Below are 23,292 nucleotides of genomic sequence, written 5' to 3' on the forward strand. Positions count from 1 at the left end.
AAAGGTCTTAAGCCTCTGTTGTTTGGGGAAAGGAAGCTAAGGAAAGGGGAAGAAAGGGATAAGAGTGAGAGAATTTACATAAAATCATAACATCTCACAGAAGCCTAAATAAAGAAGAGAGATAGGGAAGATAAGGAGGGTCCTGTGGCTGGGCCGGGGGGAGTGTCCGGTGGCCTTTGGCCTGCCTACCCTTCTTGGTGAGACGTTAAAATTAACTTTGTCCGCCAAGAGCCTGGGGGTGACTCTGGATCCATCTTTATCATTGGTGGTCCAGGTCACCCAGACAGCCCAGGCAGCTTTTTACCATCTGCGGCAGGCACGGCAACTGGCCCCGTATCTCTCCCGTTCTGATCTGGCCACTGTGATCCATGCCACGGTCACCTCTAGATTAGACTACCAGGTCTCCGCCGGCATCTAACAGGCGCGGCTTACCTTTGGCCATGATCCGGAAACTGAAACTCGCACAGAATGCTGCAGGCCAGACTCCTTTCCAGAGCAACAGCAAGGGACCGGATTACTCCGGTCTTATACCAACTGCACTGGCTGCCGATTGAGTACCGGGTCATGTTTAAAAGTTTTGGTTTTGACCTTTAAAGCCATTCGGCATGCCCTTGGCTTTCTGCATATCTAAGAGACAGGTCTCTCCCTATATCGCATCCTTCTAGGCCCCTCCGTTCCATCGAGGAGGCAGACCTACTGGTGATCTCTGGGCCCTAAGGCGATCCGGGCTGGTTCCTCTACAAGGGCTAGGAGCTTTTAACGGCTCTTGGCCCCTACCTGGTGGAACAGGCTTCCAGGTGAGGATCAGGGGCCACAAGGATTTACAAAGTTTCCGCAGGGCCTGTAAAACGGACCTGTTCCGCCAGGCGTTTGGCCAGCCGGGATGATATCAACTGCAACAAAAAGCAAACATCTGGCCTCCTGTGGGTTCATAAAAGGGGGAATAGAATAGCTGAAGCCATCTTTAGTTTAATATTTTATGTATTTTAATTAATTTATATAATTAAAATTTATATATATGATGTTTTAACTTTTTATTTTGTTGGAAACCGCCCTGAGCCTTCGGGGAGGGCAGTATACAAATACAATAAATAAAAAATAAATAAATAAATAAATAAATAAATAAATAAATAAATAAATAAATAAGAGAAAGAAGAAAAAGAGGGGGAGGAGTGGAGTTTGGATTTATATCCCCCCTTTCTCTCCTGTAGGAGACTCAAAGGGGCTGACAATCTCCTTGCCCTTCCCCCCTCACAACAAACACCCTGTGAGGTAGGTGGGGCTGAGAGAGCTCCGAAGAACTGTGACTAGCCCAAGGTCACCCAGCTGGCATGTGTGGGAGTGCACAGGCCCAGAGAAGCCTCCACAGCGCAGGCGGCAGAGCTGGGAATCAAACCCGGTTCTTCTAGATTAGATACATGAGCTCTTAACCTCCTACGCCGCTGCTGCTGAGAGTTTAATACAAATTAATATTAATAACTAAAATCCAAAGTTTTTCTTAAAGAGCCGCCGGACTTCAGTTTTCTTTTGCTTAAGATCGACAGGAATGGTTCACCACAAAACTCGCCTGGGAAGCAGGACTAGAGTGGAGGTTTCTCTCTTTTCTACCGACCGGCTCGTCCAGCCAGGCTAGAAGGACAGGAGCAGATTATCTACGTACACCTCCCACGGGACTTCCGGGAGACAGCGACCTGCTGTTTCACAATAGGAGACATTTTCCTTATCAAAAAAGCATAGTTTTCGGGAAAATGTCAGCATCTTCTAACATTTATAGCCATTATTTGCGACTGAACAGACTGGGTTTACCTCAGACGCAAGTGTATTCCAGAGATGACTCATACATTCCGGCCCACCTAAATTATTCCTGGATTTACCCGCTCACGTCGGATTGACCGAAAGACACAATTCTGTGTTCACCTGAACAAGAAAATCCTCTGCCTGAATCGGCTGCCAGTTTTCTGGCAGGATTCAGGCACAGATGGACATTTCTGCCTGTCTCAAACCCATTCATTCAGCACTGACAAGCACTACAAAACAGGGTACTCGCATACCGCTAGCTGTTATCAACAGGGTATAACACACAGCAGACCACAATCAACAGGGTCTCCAAACATAGAAGAAGAAGAAGGAGGAGGAGGAGGAGGAGGAGGAGGAGGAGGAGGAGGAGGAGGAGGAGAAGAAGAAGAAGAAGAAGAAGAAGAAGAAGAAGAAGAAGAAGAAGAAGAAGAAGAAGAAGAAGGGGAGGAGTTTGGATTTATATCCCCCCTTTCTCTCCTGCAGGAGACTCAAAGGGGCTTACAATCTCCTTGCCCTTCCCCCCTCACAACAAACACCCTGTGAGGTGGGTGGGGCTGAGAGAGCTCCGAGAAGCTGTGACTAGCCCAAGGTCACCGAGCTGGCGTGTGTGGGAGTGTACAGGCTAATCTGAATTCCCCAGATGAGCCTCCACAGCTCAGGCGGCAGAGCTGGGAATCAAACCCGGTTCCTCCAGATTAGATACACGAGCTCTTAACCTCCTATGCCACTGCTGCTCCTATAGTCTACGAAAGGATCCCCAGGGAACTACAAAGATGGGTGATGTTGGATGCAAACCACTTACCTCTGTCCAGCTGTTGCACACTTTCATCCAGATGCAAGTCAAAGACCCGCACTTCGGCAAGGTCTTTCTCTCTCTCCAGAAGCATCTGGACCAGGCGTTTCCCCAGAAACCCGCAGCCGCCGGTCACCAGATAGATCTTGCCTCCGCTTGTTGACATGATGGGTCCTGGGGACAGGAAGACAGAAGAAACCACGTTGTTCAGACAGGTGGGAGAAGATCGGGAGAGGAACACCAACTTCAGAAGAGCCAGGCGGGAGAAGCCGGAGCTCGGCGCATATTTCTATAAGGGCCACACGTCCTCCCGTTAGACTGACAGCCCAAACAAGGAAAGGATAATTAAAAACGAATAGAAGAGGGAGAAAAGGCCAATGTAAGACAGACAGTATAGTGCTGAGTAGAGCAGTGGTGGGATCCAAAAATTTTAGTCACAGGTTCCCATGGTGGTGGTATTCAAACAGTGGCGTAGCGCCAATGGGGCTGGGCGGGGCAGAATGGGGGCGTGGCCGGGCATTCTGGGGGCGGGGCATTCCTGGGCGGGGCTATGGCAAGGACGCAGCCGCTGCACCGGTCCTTGGGCGGGAAACGAATGCACGCAGGCGCAGGCTGCCACGCACGCCGGTGCACCTCCTGCTAGACTGCTTCAAGTTCTGCGCGCTACTGCTGAGGAGGAGGGCGTAACTAAGGCAAAAATCACGTGGCAAAATCACCAATTAGTAACCCCCTCTCGGCACACACAAATAATGAGTAACCTACTCTCGGGAACCTGTGAGAACCTGCTGGATCCCACCTCTGGAGTAGAGGTTAAAGGGGGCCCTCCCTCACATGATACTGAATCAGCTGTCCCCCCTTCCCCCAAAAGCTTTTAAATCAGGGGTCTGCAACCTGCGGCTCTCCAGTTGTTCATGGACTACAATTCCCATCAGCCCGTGCCAGCATGGCCAATTTGTAGCCCATGAACATCTGGAGAGCCGCAGGTTGCAGACCCCTGTCTTAAGTAGAGTTCCCAGGTCCCCGCAGGGGATGTGTACTTAGTTAATAGCATAATTTCCAGCTTAATCTCTACCACACTACCTGGACCAAAATTCAACAGAATAGAAGCAAGCCTTTATTGGCACAGACAACAGTACAACAATAATAAAAACGGATTAAAAAGCATATACAATACAGGACATAAATGTTAGGTTGAAGGAAATCTACTGGCGTTTAGTAATTTCCAGGAGAAAGTCTGCCACTATCATACAGAGAGAAGGATCAGGGTTGTCCAACAAGTAGTGTAATCTAATTAAAGCGGGGAGATGGGGTAAATGAAAAGGAGTAAGATTCACATACTTGGATCTGATTTCCTTGAATCTGAGACAGTGCAGTAATGGTGGGCCAGAGATTCAACTGAGCCATTGTTACATGGGCACAATCTTTTAGCCTTTTCTTGCTTATTAAATCTGCCATGCAACAAGGCAGAAGGCATAACATTAAACCTGGCGAGCATTATGGCTCTCAATTCAACAGAATAGCAACTTTTCTCCAATACCTCATTGGCTACAATACTGCCACTATTCTCAGGCATACAGACCCCATATACAGATGAAACGAACACCCACCAGAACAAGAATGATAAATCTCAGCAAGTCAGATATAACCGGCGGATCATTTTGTATGAATTCTCTCTCGAGTTTAAACTGAGAACGTTGACTCCAGAGACCGTGCAAATTCCCAGACTTCTCTTGTGACCTTATATCCTAAAGTCTGGTTCCACTCGCAAACAAAAGTTGGTCTCCTTGTTGATCTTTGCGATATAATCAATCCATAAAGTTTGGAAAGCAAAAGTTTTGAGTGCTGAGTCAACATTCTTTAAATTCACTTTTTTTGGCCCTGAACAGAGCAGTGGAAGTCTCCAAGCAAGGAAGCGGATTGAATTCAGCCTTGAACAATCTCTCAGATTAAAACTCTCCCCGCTCTGGCACAAACACAAGCAGAAAGCCGAGATTCTAGCGTAACATCACACCCCAGATGGTCGGTAGAAAACAGGTATTAAATGACAGAAGCGTGCTTGTAATTTAAATCCTCACACACGATGATGCTTCCGTGCACAAAATATCTCTCCTAATTCCGCACGTGCACCGTCCAGATCCCGCCCCACACGCTATTCCTAAGAATAAGCTACCCCCCTCCCCACAAAAAAAAGATTTCTGGGCACACAGGAGGTTACTACAAGAAAGGTTGACGAGGAACATTAGCTTCACAAGCACAGCGGCGGGCCCACCTGATATTTCCACTGAGATCTAATTCAAAGAGATTGTATTCCAAGGTAGGATTTTAAGATGACAAACACATTTTCAGAGTCCTCTACTAAATGCCAGCCAGGGAACACACAGAAGGATTGACTCCGACAACGCAATAATCTTCTCCGTCTCTGATCGCACTAAGTCTGCGAGACATTTAATCTGAGAGAGTGCCAGTAGCTATTACTGACCCCTTTCCCTCTCGAAAGCGCCTGAGCGGGAAGGCTCAGTATATCCGGTGTATATTTAGTGCCAGATTCACAGGCCTGAATATACTCAAGGTGCTGCAAAGAGCAACTTCATCATCTTCAAAATGTTCAGTCGCCCATCTTGAACCAACCGTGGGACTGGCGTTATCGGGATGCCCATCTAGGACGTGAACCGCATCGAGGAGAGTATAAAACTAGTGGGAGCCACATGTTTACAGGTGGAGGGAGGAATGTTTGTAGGGGAAGCCTGTAGTCCATAACATCTCTGTAGTCCATAACATCTGGAGGGCTGCGAGTTTGACACCTGTGTCTTAAATCATTCTCTCTCATCTACTTTGGCTCTTGGAAGCATCCTTCCTTACCCATTCAGGCACCTTTGAACAGAGTGCTTGCAACCACTCAAAGCCCAGTTTTGTACCTCTGCTGCCTGTTTTCTCAGGGCCTCCATTTCCAGTCGATCGAACCGGTTCATCAACTAAAGGCTGCAATCCTACGTTCACTTACTTGGGAATAAGTACAGTGAAAGAATGTGGAATCTGAGTTAAAACAGGCTGCGTCTGTTGAGACCTGGTTATGATCGCAGGCGTATATGATACAAAAGAGATTCACCGCCCCATTAGGAGACCAAACACTAATTTTAAAACCACAAAAGACTGATGGTCTCTATGTAGTACTGCTGTAATGCATCAAAAAGCTCAAAAACACAATCAACCCTACTTTCTAGCTCCAAGTAATTTAAATCAAATCAAATCCATAGCAAGCAGGCAGGATTAAGAGCTCTGGCTGCAGAGGCATTCACAGCGCACTGGCTGAAGGGTTGGGGACCCCAGGTCTGAATTCTCATTTCTGCCAAGCTTACTGGGGCAGCCACACACTCTCAGCCTACCCTACAGGGTCATTATGAGGATAAAACGGAGGAGAAGTGAATGATGTAAGCCACTTTCGATCCCCATTGAGAAGAAAGGAGGACATCAATAAAGTAGATAAATAACAGAAGAACAACGGGAGCGATGCACCCACAACAGTTTCTCCTTCTTCCAGCGTTCTGCTATTTCTTCCCCCCTTCCTGGACCACTAGAGGACTTTTAAAAAAAGCTATCATAAGAACATAAGAACATAAGAAAGAGCCTGCTGGATCAGACCAAAGTCCATCTAGTCCAGCTTTCTGCTACTCGCAGTGGCCCACCAGGTGCCTTTGGGAGCTCACATGCAGGATGTGAGAGCAATGGCCTTCTGCGGCTGTTGCTCCCGATCACCTGGTCTGCTAATCATATCCCAAAACAATCTCAAAAAAGATCACGGCAAAACAGAGGGAGAGTTGGAATGTGTGCAAAAACAGGAGAGTGTTTTGCAAGAAGAACCTGGATAGCTTTAAAAAGGGCTTGGACAGATTTATGGAGGAGAAGTCGATCTATGGCTACCAATCTTGATCCTCCTTGATCTCAGATTGCAAAGGCCTTAGCTGACCAGGTGCTCAGGAGCAGCAGCAGCAGCAGAAGGCCATTGCTTTCACTTCCTGCATGTGAGCTCCCAAAGGCACCTGGTGGGCCACTGCGAGTAGCAGAGAGCTGGACTAGATGGACTCTGGTCTGATCCAGCAGGCTAGTTCTTATGTTCTTCTTATGTTCTTAAGAAGAGTTTGGATTTATACTCCCACTTTTCTCTCCTGTAAGGAGACTCAAGGCATCTTACAAACTCCTTTCTCTTCCTCCTCCCCCCTGTCCACAACAGACATCTTGTGAAATAGGTGGGGCTGAGAGAGTTCAGAGAGAATTGTGACTAGTCCAAGATCACCCAGCAGGCTTCATGTGCAGGAGCAGGGAAACAAATCCAGTTCACCAGATAAGAGTCCACCACTTATGCGGAAGAAGGGGGGGGGATCAAACCCGGCTCTCCAGAGTCCACCACCCCTAACCACAACGCTGGCTCTCTGCACTGTTGGAAGCCGTGGCAAAGCAAGACAGCCATGCCAAAGAAGTCTAGGAGTGAGCAGGATGCAATTATATAGCCTAACCCTGTATTTTTAAACCTATTATATAAACAGGACACAGAAGAAAGTTTATGCACAGTAGCTCAGTGTTGTAAACAGTGCAGTTTGCAAACATCTCCGGAGTGTGCCACCGCTAGTAACAAACTTCCGTGTGTTAGAAAACATTACACATAAAACCAAGCAGAAAGTTTAAAGCCTTGATCTCTGAGAGATGGTCAGTAATTGACTAGCAAAACTTTATCCTTTTTCTACTGCATTTGGTGTGGAAGAGCTATCGCCTCTATGATTTTAGGCTTTATGCCATTGAAAGTTGCCCTGAGCCCTCTGGGGGATAGGGCGGGGTATAAAAATAAAAGTAAATGAATGAATAAAATAAAGTAAGAGATTTTGACCCACAGAGTTCCTACGTATTGGGGCAGAAAAGAATCGAACGCAGTGACTGGGGCCAAGATCTTCACATGGTCAGCTAAAAGCACCCAAATTATGAGCAAGTTTTCATGTTCACTAGGATAATTCTTCAGGGGGAAAAAAGATGAAGACGGAAGGCAAGAAAGACATTACCTTTTACACACGGGCTTTGCTATCAAGCCGGATATCTCAGAGATTCAGACAGGGTAGTGAATGACCCTAGATCAGTGGTGGCGAACCTATGGCACGGGTGCCAGAGGTAGCACTCAGAGCCCTCTCTGTGGGCACGCGCAAACAGAGTGGTGCCCCCCCCCACACACACACATCTAGGCTGGCCTGGGTCGCTAGGCTCGATTATTAGCATTAAAGCTAAGACCAAGTTTTGGGGAAGCAGTGTAGGTAGCCCTGTTAAGCGCTGTTAAACCCCACTGATTTTCATGCCAAGAACTAAAGTGCAATCCTTTACCTGGGAGTAAGCTCGGTTGCTGGCAATGGGGCTTGCTTCTGAGTAAACCCTCCTAGGGTCGTGATTCACCCGTTGGAAGAGTTGCACGGTTGCTTCAAAGCAAAGCTGCAGACTACCACCAAGCTTACTCCCGAGTAAACCGTGCCTCGGAGCCAACTGGTTTTTCCAAACAAAAGCCTCAGTATTCAGGTTAAATTGCCCTGTTGGCACTTTGCGATATATAAGTGGGCTTTGGGTGGCAATTTGGGCACTCAGTCTCCAAAAGGTTCGCCATCACCGCCCTAGATCTTTGTTTAGCCCTTCCAGGAAGAAGGGTTGTCTTGAAACCTACGGGTTTCCTTTCTTAACCGCGGTCGGTTTGCAACTTTTTCCCCAGAAGTGTTTCATCATAAGGGAACCTGTGGTGTGCTACCGGTATCGGATCCCCAGAAGACATTTTTAAAGCAACTCAAAAGTTGCCACAGGCTTTCGCAGCTGGAATCAATCGACTGTCGTGGGTTTTCCGGCTGTGCGGCTGAGGTCTGGGAGTTTTAGTTCCTAACGTTGCGCCTGCATTTATGACTGGCATCTTCAGAGCTTCAAGATGTGTTTCTCTCCGTCACACTGTGCTGCATAGATGCGGGTGAACATTAATAGCTGAAACTACCAGACTATGGTCATTGTGGTCTCTTCCAACTCTATAGTTCTATGATTCAAAGCGCCCCCAGAATAGGTAATTCACCTGCCTCTCCAAATCAAGGGCAGCTGGCTGCACCCAGAATACCCACTGCGTAGACCTGTAGTGGCGAACCTTTGGCACTCCAGCTGTTATGGACTACAATTCCCATCAGCCCCTGCCAATTGGCCATGCTGGTAGGGGCTGATGGGAATTGTAGTCCATAACAGCTGGAGTGCCAAAGGTTCGCCACCACTGGCATAGACTGAGCAGAGTTATCAACTGCAGTGAAAGCTGACAGAAAGAAAACTCAGGCCGAAGCGGTAAATCATGCAGAGTTGCAGCAGCCAGCCCCCTGAGAAAGTGCATTTCTCGAGGCACGCTCAGCAACTCTTACCTCCCAGTCTAGGAATGTGTAGGAGAACATGAAGTAAGACAATACAGTCTCAAAGACCGACTCTTAAAAAAAGGAAACAAACCAAACCGGAATGCCGCTGTGTGATTCACAGCCTATAATTAGCTTGTGGCCTGAAGCTTTACCACAAAAGTCATTTTTCACGTGGACACAATACCAGCTTGGCAGTGTTAGCGATTCTCGGCGCGATTCTTTTTACGGCCTGTTCCACTACGGCCAACTTGTTTGCATCACAAACTTACACACCCCGCAGGCGTCACCGCTGATTACACGTCCCCAGATACGGCAGCTTTGCCGGCAAGAGACCCGGCCGACAAACCCCAGGAGGGGAGCGCAGCACTAGCCCACAGCAGACAAAACAATAAAGGATCCCGTGGCACTGGAGAGACCGCTGTGCGACCGTGGCGGTGCTGTGGAGCCCCCTTTGACCGACACAGAGCTGATAATGATGCGGCTGGCCTCCACCCGGGCCAGAGCTTTTACAGCTCTGGCCCCTGCCTGGTGGAACGCTCTACCTCCAGCTACGCGGGCCCTGCGGGATCTAAATGAATTTCACAGGGCCTGCAAGATGGAGCTGTTCCACCGGGCCTTTGGGGAGTCCGGCCGCTGATAGCCCCCCCTCCCTTTTATAACATCTGTGAACCCTGCCGTCCCCCCCCCTCCCCTTTCTTCTCAGGGGATTTATTAGTAGGACACCATCGGTATATCTGATATTAGGACGCTGCATTGTAATGGGGTTGGTTTTAACATATAGAGCCACTATTTAGTGATTATTTAAATCTTGATATTATGGATTTTATTTGTGCTCTATCTATCTGTTTTGTTCACCGCCCTGAGCCCTCCGGGGGAGGGCGGTTCATAAATATAATTTAATCATCATCATCATCATCATCATCATCATCATCATCATCATCATAGGAATCCAGTCTCCTGCATTTTAAAAACTGCGAGAAGGGAGTGTCAGAGGGGAAACCGTTTCCGTCTGCTGCAGAAGAGCAAGATTCGAATCCAGTAGCATCTTAGCCAACATGATTTCCAGGGCATAAGTGTTCGAGAGTTTATGCTCCCTTCATCAGACGCGACACATCTGATAAAGAGAACTTTGGCCCCTTCCGCACACGCAGAATAATGCATTTTCAAACTACTTTCACAACTGTTTGCAAGTGGATTTTGCTATTCCGTACAGCTTCAAAGAGCATTGAAAGCAGTTTGAAAGTGCATTATTCTGCATGTGCGGAATGAGCCTTTGACTCTTGAAAGCATATACTCTGTAAATCTTGTTGGTCTACCGTGTTTCCCCGAAAATAAGACAGTGTCTTATATTAATTTTTGCTCCCAAAGATGCGCTATGTCTTATTTTCAGGGGGATGTCTTATTTTTCTGTGTTCTGTTCGTCGGGCATGCTTCCAAACAAAAACTTTGCTATGTCTTACTTTCGGGGGATGCCTTATATTTTGCACTTCAGCAAAACCTCTACTATGTCTTATTTTTAGGGGATGTCTTATATTCGGGGAAACAAGGTATAAGGTGCTACTGGATTCAAATCTGAATCTGTAGCTGTGGTTACGCCAGGAATATTATTACAGCTGGAACACTACCGCCTTTTTAGCCCCATCGATATAGTGATTTTTAAATTTAGGTTTTAAGCTATGTATTTATTAACTGTTTTAAAACTACTGTTACCTGCTGCGCCGGGAGACGGCAAGCTCTAAATATAAATAACTTTTTTAAATTAAATCTTGCTCTGGGAGGAGAGTCTGGGAATTGACTGGAGTCTTAATAGTGCTTTAAGACGGGAGGAGGGAAAGAGAAGAATACTTCATCAAGGGTCATAGAAGCATAGAGTTGGAAGAGACCCCCAAGGGCCATCCAGTCCAACCCCCTGCCGTGCAGGAACACACAATCAAGGCACTCCTGACATATGATCATCCAGCCTCTGTTTAGAAACATCCAAAGAAGGAGACTCCACCACACTCCGAGGTAGTGAATTCCACTGTTGAACAGCCCTGCAAGTTAGAAAGTTTTCCCTGATGTTTTGGTGGAATCTCTTTTCCTGCACCTTCAATCTATTACTCCGTGTCCTAGTCTCTGAGGCAGCATAAAACAAGCTTGCTCCCTCTTCGACATGGCATCTTTTCAAATATCTACACATAGCTATCGTGTCCCCCCTTAACCTTCGCTTCTCCAGACTAAACATCCCCAGCTCCCTAAGTCTCTCCTCACAGGACATGGATTCCAGACCTTTGACCATTTTGGTTGCCCTCCTCTGGACACGTCCCAGCTTGTCAATTATACTTCTTAAATTGTAGTGCCCAGAACTGAACACAGTGCTCCAGAGGACAGGAAGGGAAAAGCAGTCTTGAACCAAAGGCTCAAACACAAAGGGCATGAACGCTAGTGCCACAGAGCATACACAGAATGGCTTCCTGCCCTTCACCACGGTGCTTTCTCAACTCGCACACTGTGTTTATGTCAATGATGGCGAACCTTTTCCAGACCGAGTGCCCAAATTGCAACCCAAAACCCACTTATTTATCCTAAAGTGCCAACATGGCAATTTAACCTGAATACTGAGGTTTTAGTTTAGAAAAAACAGCTGGCTCCAAGGTGCATGTTACTCGAGAGTAAGCTTGGTGAAGCAACCGTGGATGCTTCGAATGGGTGAATCATGACCCTAGGAGGGTTTACTCAGAAGCAAGCCCCATTGCCAGCAACCGAGCTTACTCCCAGGTAAAGAATCATGCCCAGGCCAGCCTAGGCGTGTGTGGGGGGAGGTGATTTTCCACCCCACCCCCCACATGATGAACTCTGTGCCCACGTGCCCACAGAAAGGGCTCTGAGTGCCACCTCTGGCACCCGTGCCATAGGTTCGCCACCGCTGGTTTATGTGCTGGAAGCCCAGTCCTGCTAGGAGAAGAAAGAGAAGATAACCCCAGACAGAAAAGGGCTGGGAGTCGAGAGAAATCAAAGGGCAAACCTCAGCGCACAAGAAGAGTTAATCTCATGGGCCGTGGAAGGGCTGGGGCAGTAGATCAGAGGTCGCCCTTTGCAGCCGGTTGCTTGCCTCAGAGATCAAGGATGTGAGCTGCTTTATTGCTGCGTTTTACCTTGAACTGGTGCCACCCCCAGGAGGGAGGCACCCGCCAAAGCTGGTACAGCTGGCAGAATAAACACACTCTGTATAAAGGTCAGGGCTGCCAACTGAAGTGGAGATGGCTAGGGGGAGTATTTTAAACAGAGAGACAGCACGGTGTAGTGATTAAGAGCAGGTGGACTCTAATCCGGAGAACCGGGTTCGATTCCCCACTCCTCCACATGAGCAGCAGACTCTAATCTGGCGAACCAGGTTTGTTCCCCTGCTCCCGCACATGAAGCCTGCTGGGGTAACCTTGGGCTAGTCACAGTTCTTCGGGACTCTCTCAGCCACGCCTGTCACACAAGGTGTTTGCTGTGGGGAGAGGAAGGGAAAGGAGCTCGTCAGCCACCTTGAGTCTCCTTTCAGGAAGGAAAGGCGGGGTATAAAACCGCTTTGCACTTGAGGTAGAAAGAGCTGTCAGTCCGCAGCTGACTAATGGTGACTTATATGACGTGGTTTACAAGACAAGAGAGGTGGGGGGGGGGCTGCCATAGCCTGCTTTTGTGTAGCGACCATGGACTTCCTTGGAGGCCTCCTATCCAAGTCCTGACCACCAAGGCCAACCCTCCTTAGCCTCCAAGATCTGACAAGATTGGACTAGATTGGACCGCACTTGGAGTCCTGTATTCAGTTCTGGTCGCCACATCTCAAAAAGGATATCGAAGAGATAGAAAAAGTGCAGAGAAGGGCAACGAGGATGATTGAGGGACTGGAGCACCTTCCTTATGAGGAGAGGCTGCAGCGTTTGGGGCTCTTTAGTTTGGAGAGGAGACGTCTGAGGGGGGATATGATTAAAGTCTATAAAATTATGCATGGGGTAGACAATGTTGACAGAGAGAAATTGTTCTCTCTTTCTCACAATACTAGAACCAGGGGGCACACATTGAAAATGCTGGGGGGAAGAATTAGGACTAATAAAAGGAAACACTTCTTCACGCAACGTGTGATTGGTGATTGGAATATGCTGCCACAGGAGGTGGCGATGGCCACTAACCTGGATAGCTTTAAAAGGGGCTTGGACAGATTTATGGAGGAGAAGTCGATTTATGGCTACCAATCTTGATCCTCTTTGATCTCAGATTGCAAATGCCTTAGCAGACCAGGTGCTCGAGAGCAACAGCCGCAGAAGGCCATTGCTTTCACATCCTGCACGGGAGCTCCCAAAGGCACCTGGTGGGCCACTGCGAGTAGCAGAGAGCTGGACTAGATGGACTCTGGTCTGATCCAGCAGGCTCTTTCTTATGTTCTTATGTTCTTAGTCTGGCTACTCCTGGTCAGGACGTCTTATTAGGACTGACCGAAATGTCTCCACGGGGAACCCGAGCGTATAAGTTCTCCAGAACTAGTCTTCAGTGGGCTGGATGCCAAGGGGGAGAAGACGAAGTCCTCCCAAGGAACCTAGATTTCCAGCCTCTAAGAAATGATACTCAGTTCTGTATCCTAGTGACTTGAACGTTGAAGCATTCAGAGCCTGAGAAAGTAGAGAGGGGTTGGGGGGGTGCAGAAAAGGAATTGGTGTGGGGGGATTCATTACCTCCCCAGAAGTCTAAGGAGGCAGAGAGCAAGACACAACCCGTGTGGACGTCTGGCTGAAAGAGCCACCACACACAGGCGCTCTCTACTTTTTATTTTGTAGGAAAAATGTATTCTGAGACGACGGGGAAGAGGATGTTTCGAGAGAACAATGTCTTGATGGATTATCCTGGGAAATGTGCGTGTCTTTAGGAAACCTCCAGATCGGACAAAAAGACAGAGAACGTGGGTGTAAATCCAGTCTCCTAGGAAACACTTTCAAGGTGGGCCAAAAACACGGGTGGCTTTCCCTGTTGATTGACAGGTGCTGCAGGGGTGAGCTGATTATAGTTCTACTCACAGGACAGTATCAGAGGAAGATGAGGACATCAGTCCCGAGGCGATTAGAAGCACCTAGCGGGAGACCCATTGTATTTTAATGCATCTGATTTTAATTTATTCAATGCGTTTTATTGTAACGTATTTTATCGTGATGTATTTGTTTTCATCTGCATTTTCATGTGTTCTATTTTAATGTGTCTTATGGTAACGGATGTATTTTAATCTGTATTTTAGGGCAATGTGTTTATTTTAATCGGTATTTTAATGTGTTTTATTAATGCATTTTATTTTAAGCTTGAATGTAAGCCGCTCTGAGTCCTACGACAACCCTATAGGTTTGACGAAACAAAGTTTGATATAAGTTTGATGAAACAAACAAACAAAAATAAAGCCCGCTTTCTATTAAGGGCGTGGGGAGGTTAGCACTGAGCCAATCTCCCCGGATGCCAGCTGTCGTCTGCCTGGGCTCCATTTTATTCCTGCTAGGGCCAAGTTGAACCAGATATTCACCCTCTGCACACGGCACGTGGAACATGGACGGGCGTTAACCTTCTCAAAACTGCCCCATAGGATCCTAAGGGTTGGCCTGACCACTAATCACCCAGTCAAGCGACCAGGGACAGCAGATGGTTATGAAACAGATCCTCGCGCTTCCTGACCAACTGACACAAGAGAAGCCGGCTGTTAACCCTGTCCCTGCAGAACCAGCGGAGGTCACATCTAGTACAGCGGGGGGGGGGGGGGGCGTATTTTGTTTGTTTTTCCCAATCAAATAGTATCAAGGGAATGGAGGAGTTCTGGCCAAAAAAATAAAGAGCAGAGAAGACTTGAAGGGACAAATTAGTTGCAGAGAAGAAGAAGAAGAAGAAGAAGAAGAGGAGGAGGAGGAGGAGGAGGAGGAGTTTGGATTTATATCCCCCCTTTCTCTCCTGCAGGAGACTCAAAGGGACTTACAATCTCCTTGCCCTTGCTCCCTCACAGCAAACATCCTGTGAGGTGGGTGGGGCTGAGAGAGCTCCGAGAAGCTGTGAGTAGCCCAAGGTCACCCAGCTGGCGTGTGTGGGAGTGCACAGGCTAATCTGGAGGAGGAGGAGGAGGAGGAGGAGGAGGAGGAGGAGGTTTTAAATGCTGTTATATTTATATTTATATTCCCCCCCCCCTTTCTCTCCTGTACGTAGACTCAAAGGGGCTTACAAACTCCGTTCCCTTCCCCCCACCCCACAACAAACACCCTGAGAGGTGGGTGGGGCTGAGAGAACTCCAAAGAACTGTGTGTAACCCAAAGTCACCCAGCTGGCATGTGTTGGGGTGCACAAGCTAATCCGACTCACCAGATAAGCCTCCACGGCTCAAGTGGCAGAGCGGGGACTCAAACCCGGTTCTCCAGATTAGAGCGTACCCGCTCTTAACCACTACACTACGCTGGCTCTCCGGGAAGCAGGCCCTGCAGTTTCAGCTCATCCTCGCACCCAGATCTTCACGTTTGTGCAGGCGGGGCGCCACGTGTTTAACGCCGGGCCCAGATTCGGATCACCTAGGCGGGAAATTTAAGCCAGGTGGATTCCCCAGGGATTAAGAGTCCAACACCCAGACACATGCCTCCATCGAAAGCCAAACCCAGCGCCTGGCTCAGCTGTCCCCCTCTGCATGTGCAGAGAGCGCTTGTCGGACAGGCGCTCGCACGGCACGGCTCCCAGGCATGACACATGTTCTTCTACTCTGAAACAACAAAACCCGCTTGCAAACGGTCGCCGAAGTGCATTATTCAGCCTGTCTGGAAGCGCTGCGGCAGCTCGAACCTGATTGCGAGGCACTGCGATGTTCCACCTGCCACAATTTCCTCTGCTGTAGAAATGTTCTTGCATCATATTTTCCCCTCAAACGTTCCCCAAACTGGATTATCTCAGAGAGAAGCAAAGCACAGTTCTTTTGTGTCCCAAAACAAAACACCCCGTAGCCCTCGGTCACAACTGTGGAAGTTGGGGCAGCTGCCACCCTCTCTTGCCAAAGACCGAAGGGCCCTATATCAGTGGTGGCGAACCTTTTCGAGACCGAGTGCCCAAATTGCAACCCAAAACCCACTTATATATCGCAAAGTGCCAACACGGCAATTTAACCTGAATGCTGAGGTTTTAGTTTAGAAAAAACAGTTGGCTCCGAGGCGTGCGTTACTCGGTGGTAGTCGATGGCTTTGCTTTGAAGCAACCGTGCAACTCTTCCAATGGGTGAATCCCAACCCTAGGAAGGTTTACTCAGAAGCAAGCCACATTGCCAGCAACCAAGCTTGCTCCCAGGTAAAGGATTGCGCTGTAGTTCTTCGCATGAAAATCAGTGGGGTTTAACAGCGCTTAACAGGGTTACCTGCGCTGCTTCCCCAAAACTAGGTCTAAGGGTTTAATGCTAATAATCGAGCCCAGTGGCCCAGGCCAGCCTAGATGTGTGGGATGGGGGGGCACTCTGTTTGTGAGTGCCCACAGAGAGGGCTCTGAGTGATATCTCTGGCACCTGTGCCCTATATAGGACCCTACAACGCTTAAATGGCCGGGCACCAAGCAGTGACGGGTCGTTCTCAAGAGCCAAGCCTTCCAGATGCTCTTTGAATCCTGGCAGCAGCCGTGTCGTATTTTCATCCAAGGCTCCCGGTTTCGGTAGACTTCTCTTCTGTTCTGTCTCCGCAACCTTCTTGCAAGGTAGGTTAAGGACCAGAGGGAGCTGTGGACCGGCATAAAGTGGTCTTGACAGCCGAGCAGGGGATTTGAACCCAGTGCTCCTCGATCCTAACCCAAGGCTCTCTACCCCATGCAGGCTGCGTTCCCGAGGTGCCAGAGATTGTGCTACGGCAAGCCACTGGACTGCACCACAACCGCACAATACCCAAAGGGGACAACCTTGCTCCCAATGCAGTCTTCCCTCCAAACTCTACTCACCTTCCCAAGCCCGGCTGCTTTCTCGAATCCCCCCTCTCCGCCTTTGGCAGCCAGCAGTTCAACCGGTGAAGAGTCCCCACTGCCCAGGCGCGGGGAGCGGAGAGAGCTTTTTAACTTTGCACTCGCCACCCGGCAGCTGGCCAGCCGGAGCCCCGCCCCCAGAGGGAGGGCAGCAAAGGCCGAGCCCGACACACAATGCCCCCCCCCCCCGCACCGATTGAAGCCCAGCCTGCCAGACCGGGGGCGGCTCCTCGCCCTGGACCCTGCCCGACAGCCCCCTGGGCTGGAAGGGGGCGGTCGGAGAGGGACTCCCTGCGCCCCACTTGTGCAAAAGAGGCACCCTGGATGGTGGCGGGCGAAGGTGCACTCTGCCCGTGCTCTGCGGCATCCCCGTCTTCGTTAAGGAGCAGGCGGGGATGCCGGGACCGGGCGCCGATTCACACGTGCGTTGAGGGGAAAGGGGGGGGGGGTGGCTCTTAAAGGGGCCGCGAGGGAAGCACCGCACAGCCCACGCGTGTCCCGACCCGGCCCCCAGACGGACGCCCACCTACCCCCGGAGCCCACCACGCAGCCCCATCGCCGGCAGCAGCCCTTGCAGAGACTTCGCCTCTCTCCCCGCCCTCCGCCAGCAAGCCGGCTTCCCTTCGGGTCCTAGCCCCGGCCGGACTCGCGGCAGGAATCAGCACCAGGCAGGAATCCAACCGGGGGAGCGTCACCACCCGTCCCCAGCTCTGCGACGAAATGAGCTCCGATCGGGAAGGCTGTCGGTTCCACTCCCTCCTGAGCCAGAGAGGCTCAGCCGGGAGGGGAAAGAATCATAGCACTCGCCTACTTTGCAGGGCTGTTGTGACACTTAGGCTCATAGGTGAGGAAATATTTGAAAGCACTGCACAGGTGGCCAACTGTCATATTTATTTATATTTTATTTATTTCTCAAAATTTCCATTGAAAACAATTTTAAATGGAACCGGGCGAAAATTAAAACAACAACGCTGTAAACCCTCATAGGTTTCCTTTTGTGTGATGGAGGAGACCACGTTGCCAACCTCCAGGCGGGGGCTGGAATCTGGAATCACAACGGATTTCTGGCTACCAGAGAAAATAGTTGCTTTGGAGGACAGACTGTGAAATCACAGCCAAATTCAGCTCCCTCCAGCAGTGGCGTGGCGGTTAAGAGCAGGTGCACTCTAATCTGGAGAACCGGGTTTGAGTCCCCGCTCTGCCACTTGAGCTGTGGAGGCTTATCTGGTGAACCAGATTAGCCTGCGCACTCCAACACACGCCAGCAGGGTGCCCTTGGGCTAGCCACAGTTCTTCGAGCTCTCTTAGCCCTGCCCACCTCTCAGGGTGTTTGTTGTGGGGGGGGGGGGGAGGAGATTGTAAGCCCCTTTGAGCCACCTTACAGGAGAGAAAGGGAGGGGGGGGTTCATGTAGCCTTCACATAGCAGCCCTTGACTTTGTTAGGAGTCTCCCACCCGGTACTAACCAGGGCCAAGCCTGCTTCGTCTCTGCTGTCAAGTTAGCCAGAGTCATGGGGGGGTGGGGGTGGAGGCCCCCTTTTAATTGTGCCCAAAGCTCACCAGGGGGAGGGAGAAAATGGAAATCCTAGATCCAAAAATCTTTCTGGAACGAATCTCTCCCCAAACCTTTTGGACGGCAAAGTTTTTCCAGCCGACGCAGCTCTCTGGAATTTGCCGCCCTCCGCCCGTTGCTATGCAAGCAGTTAGCATTGCTGTGGCATATACATTTTTCAAAGTGCCCTATGTCAGGCCCAGCTCTGCCTCAGTCTGGTATCAAAGAGGCTGGGGCCAACGGACTGGAGTCACACCTGCACTTGCTGTTATCTGGGGCCCAGTGGCCCGTCCTGTTTCTATTCTGTTTCTGTTGCTGCTTGTAACTAGTGAAATATGCATGCCTCATTCCTCCCCAGTCCTGGAGGCCAGAGCGAGCACTATGGACAGCATAACAGGCCCTTACGCCCAGTGGTGGGATCCAGAAATTTTAGTAACAGGTTCCCATGGTGGTGGGATTCAAACTGTGGCGTAGCGCCAATGGGGCTGGGCAGGGCACGACGGGGGCGGGGCATTCCTGGGCGGGGCTGTGGCAAGGACGCCGCGGCGGCGGCGGTCCTTGGGCGGGAAACGAATGCACGCAGGCGCAGGCTGCCACGCACGCCGGTGCACCTCCTGCTAGACTGCTTCAAGTTCTGCGCGCTACTGCTGAGAGGAGGGGCGTAACTAAGGCCAAAATCACGTGGCAAAATCGCCAATTAGTCACCCCCTATCGGCACACACAAATCATTAGTAACCCACTCTCGGGAACCTGTGAGAACCTGCTGGATCCCACCTCTGCTTACACCCTACGGCAATATATCAACCGTAAGACTAATTGGGTATCAATGCAATGACTTCCCTCATATAAATTGCCTCAGGAATTGCTGCAAGAATCCTGCCAGCTCAACCTTTTGAAGCGGCAATTCCAAAGTGACTCAGCGTCAGCTTCTGCCATTGAGAACTACCGATCCGTAACGGAAGCCGAGACAATTCCTGGACCAGGCACCGTTATGGAAAGGAACACAAACACATAGACCCACTCCTCCACCACCCACATTTTGCATGCAAATTTGATCTGTAACAACCCCCAATCCTTACTGCAGCAATGCCTAATGACATGCACCGATTACTCTTTTCAATTGCCCCAGTGTCTCAGCGTTTTATTGCTGATGGTGTCACCTCCGGCCCTAACATTACATCCGTGTTTTGATTACCTTGTACAAAAGTTGATCCAATCGACCAGCCTCTTTGCATATCTGCCTAAACATTAACATGGCAAGTTTGATACGACAAATAAATGATTTTTTTTTTAAAAAAAAATCCTTTTGAAAACGGAGGAGGATGAGAAAATGGCTGAAGGGGAGGTTTAGCAACTAGATCAGGGGTAGGGAACCTGCGGCTCTCCAGATGTTCAGGAACTACAATTCCCATCAGCCCCTACCAGCATGGCCAATTGGCCATGCTGACAGATACCCCCCCCCCCCCCCACCCCCCCCCCCCCCCACCCCCCCCCCCCCCCACCCCCCCCCCCCCCCACCCCCCCCCCCCCCCACCCCCCCCCCCCCCCACCCCCCCCCCCCCCCACCCCCCCCCCCCCCCACCCCCCCCCCCCCCCACCCCCCCCCCCCCCCACCCCCCCCCCCCCCCACCCCCCCCCCCCCCCACCCCCCCCCCCCCCCACCCCCCCCCCCCCCCACCCCCCCCCCCCCCCACCCCCCCCCCCCCCCACCCCCCCCCCCCCCCACCCCCCCCCCCCCCCACCCCCCCCCCCCCCCACCCCCCCCCCCCCCCACCCCCCCCCCCCCCCACCCCCCCCCCCCCCCACCCCCCCCCCCCCCCACCCCCCCCCCCCCCCACCCCCCCCCCCCCCCACCCCCCCCCCCCCCCACCCCCCCCCCCCCCCACCCCCCCCCCCCCCCACCCCCCCCCCCCCCCACCCCCCCCCCCCCCCACCCCCCCCCCCCCCCACCCCCCCCCCCCCCCACCCCCCCCCCCCCCCACCCCCCCCCCCCCCCACCCCCCCCCCCCCCCACCCCCCCCCCCCCCCACCCCCCCCCCCCCCCACCCCCCCCCCCCCCCACCCCCCCCCCCCCCCACCCCCCCCCCCCCCCACCCCCCCCCCCCCCCACCCCCCCCCCCCCCCACCCCCCCCCCCCCCCACCCCCCCCCCCCCCCACCCCCCCCCCCCCCCACCCCCCCCCCCCCCCACCCCCCCCCCCCCCCACCCCCCCCCCCCCCCACCCCCCCCCCCCCCCACCCCCCCCCCCCCCCACCCCCCCCCCCCCCCACCCCCCCCCCCCCCCACCCCCCCCCCCCCCCACCCCCCCCCCCCCCCACCCCCCCCCCCCCCCACCCCCCCCCCCCCCCACCCCCCCCCCCCCCCACCCCCCCCCCCCCCCACCCCCCCCCCCCCCCACCCCCCCCCCCCCCCACCCCCCCCCCCCCCCACCCCCCCCCCCCCCCACCCCCCCCCCCCCCCACCCCCCCCCCCCCCCACCCCCCCCCCCCCCCACCCCCCCCCCCCCCCACCCCCCCCCCCCCCCACCCCCCCCCCCCCCCACCCCCCCCCCCCCCCACCCCCCCCCCCCCCCACCCCCCCCCCCCCCCACCCCCCCCCCCCCCCACCCCCCCCCCCCCCCACCCCCCCCCCCCCCCACCCCCCCCCCCCCCCACCCCCCCCCCCCCCCACCCCCCCCCCCCCCCACCCCCCCCCCCCCCCACCCCCCCCCCCCCCCACCCCCCCCCCCCCCCACCCCCCCCCCCCCCCACCCCCCCCCCCCCCCACCCCCCCCCCCCCCCACCCCCCCCCCCCCCCACCCCCCCCCCCCCCCACCCCCCCCCCCCCCCACCCCCCCCCCCCCCCACCCCCCCCCCCCCCCACCCCCCCCCCCCCCCACCCCCCCCCCCCCCCACCCCCCCCCCCCCCCACCCCCCCCCCCCCCCACCCCCCCCCCCCCCCACCCCCCCCCCCCCCCACCCCCCCCCCCCCCCACCCCCCCCCCCCCCCACCCCCCCCCCCCCCCACCCCCCCCCCCCCCCACCCCCCCCCCCCCCCACCCCCCCCCCCCCCCACCCCCCCCCCCCCCCACCCCCCCCCCCCCCCACCCCCCCCCCCCCCCACCCCCCCCCCCCCCCACCCCCCCCCCCCCCCACCCCCCCCCCCCCCCACCCCCCCCCCCCCCCACCCCCCCCCCCCCCCACCCCCCCCCCCCCCCACCCCCCCCCCCCCCCACCCCCCCCCCCCCCCACCCCCCCCCCCCCCCACCCCCCCCCCCCCCCACCCCCCCCCCCCCCCACCCCCCCCCCCCCCCACCCCCCCCCCCCCCCACCCCCCCCCCCCCCCACCCCCCCCCCCCCCCACCCCCCCCCCCCCCCACCCCCCCCCCCCCCCACCCCCCCCCCCCCCCACCCCCCCCCCCCCCCACCCCCCCCCCCCCCCACCCCCCCCCCCCCCCACCCCCCCCCCCCCCCACCCCCCCCCCCCCCCACCCCCCCCCCCCCCCACCCCCCCCCCCCCCCACCCCCCCCCCCCCCCACCCCCCCCCCCCCCCACCCCCCCCCCCCCCCACCCCCCCCCCCCCCCACCCCCCCCCCCCCCCACCCCCCCCCCCCCCCACCCCCCCCCCCCCCCACCCCCCCCCCCCCCCACCCCCCCCCCCCCCCACCCCCCCCCCCCCCCACCCCCCCCCCCCCCCACCCCCCCCCCCCCCCACCCCCCCCCCCCCCCACCCCCCCCCCCCCCCACCCCCCCCCCCCCCCACCCCCCCCCCCCCCCACCCCCCCCCCCCCCCACCCCCCCCCCCCCCCACCCCCCCCCCCCCCCACCCCCCCCCCCCCCCACCCCCCCCCCCCCCCACCCCCCCCCCCCCCCACCCCCCCCCCCCCCCACCCCCCCCCCCCCCCACCCCCCCCCCCCCCCACCCCCCCCCCCCCCCACCCCCCCCCCCCCCCACCCCCCCCCCCCCCCACCCCCCCCCCCCCCCACCCCCCCCCCCCCCCACCCCCCCCCCCCCCCACCCCCCCCCCCCCCCACCCCCCCCCCCCCCCACCCCCCCCCCCCCCCACCCCCCCCCCCCCCCACCCCCCCCCCCCCCCACCCCCCCCCCCCCCCACCCCCCCCCCCCCCCACCCCCCCCCCCCCCCACCCCCCCCCCCCCCCACCCCCCCCCCCCCCCACCCCCCCCCCCCCCCACCCCCCCCCCCCCCCACCCCCCCCCCCCCCCACCCCCCCCCCCCCCCACCCCCCCCCCCCCCCACCCCCCCCCCCCCCCACCCCCCCCCCCCCCCACCCCCCCCCCCCCCCACCCCCCCCCCCCCCCACCCCCCCCCCCCCCCACCCCCCCCCCCCCCCACCCCCCCCCCCCCCCACCCCCCCCCCCCCCCACCCCCCCCCCCCCCCACCCCCCCCCCCCCCCACCCCCCCCCCCCCCCACCCCCCCCCCCCCCCACCCCCCCCCCCCCCCACCCCCCCCCCCCCCCACCCCCCCCCCCCCCCACCCCCCCCCCCCCCCACCCCCCCCCCCCCCCACCCCCCCCCCCCCCCACCCCCCCCCCCCCCCACCCCCCCCCCCCCCCACCCCCCCCCCCCCCCACCCCCCCCCCCCCCCACCCCCCCCCCCCCCCACCCCCCCCCCCCCCCACCCCCCCCCCCCCCCACCCCCCCCCCCCCCCACCCCCCCCCCCCCCCACCCCCCCCCCCCCCCACCCCCCCCCCCCCCCACCCCCCCCCCCCCCCACCCCCCCCCCCCCCCACCCCCCCCCCCCCCCACCCCCCCCCCCCCCCACCCCCCCCCCCCCCCAC

At 55.9% G+C, this 23,292-nt stretch overlaps 1 protein-coding gene across 1 annotated transcript in view; it reads right to left on the reverse strand.

Annotated features, from left to right (window-relative positions):
• The window catches only part of HSD3B7 (hydroxy-delta-5-steroid dehydrogenase, 3 beta- and steroid delta-isomerase 7), a 43,738-nt gene extending 26,662 nt beyond the window's left edge, over positions 1-17,076 (reverse strand). Inside the window, exons 1-2 of the mRNA XM_048517043.1 lie at positions 16,939-17,076; positions 2,600-2,764 (exon numbers count right to left, since the gene is read on the reverse strand). Coding sequence (XP_048373000.1) covers positions 2,600-2,756 — 157 coding nt within the window. The 5' untranslated portion in view covers positions 2,757-2,764; positions 16,939-17,076. The remainder of the gene's footprint in view (positions 1-2,599; positions 2,765-16,938) is intronic.
• Between the last annotated feature and the right edge of the window lie 6,216 nt (positions 17,077-23,292).

Source organism: Sphaerodactylus townsendi, linkage group LG15 (genome assembly GCF_021028975.2).
Source record: "Sphaerodactylus townsendi isolate TG3544 linkage group LG15, MPM_Stown_v2.3, whole genome shotgun sequence".
Lineage (NCBI taxonomy): Eukaryota > Metazoa > Chordata > Lepidosauria > Squamata > Sphaerodactylidae > Sphaerodactylus > Sphaerodactylus townsendi.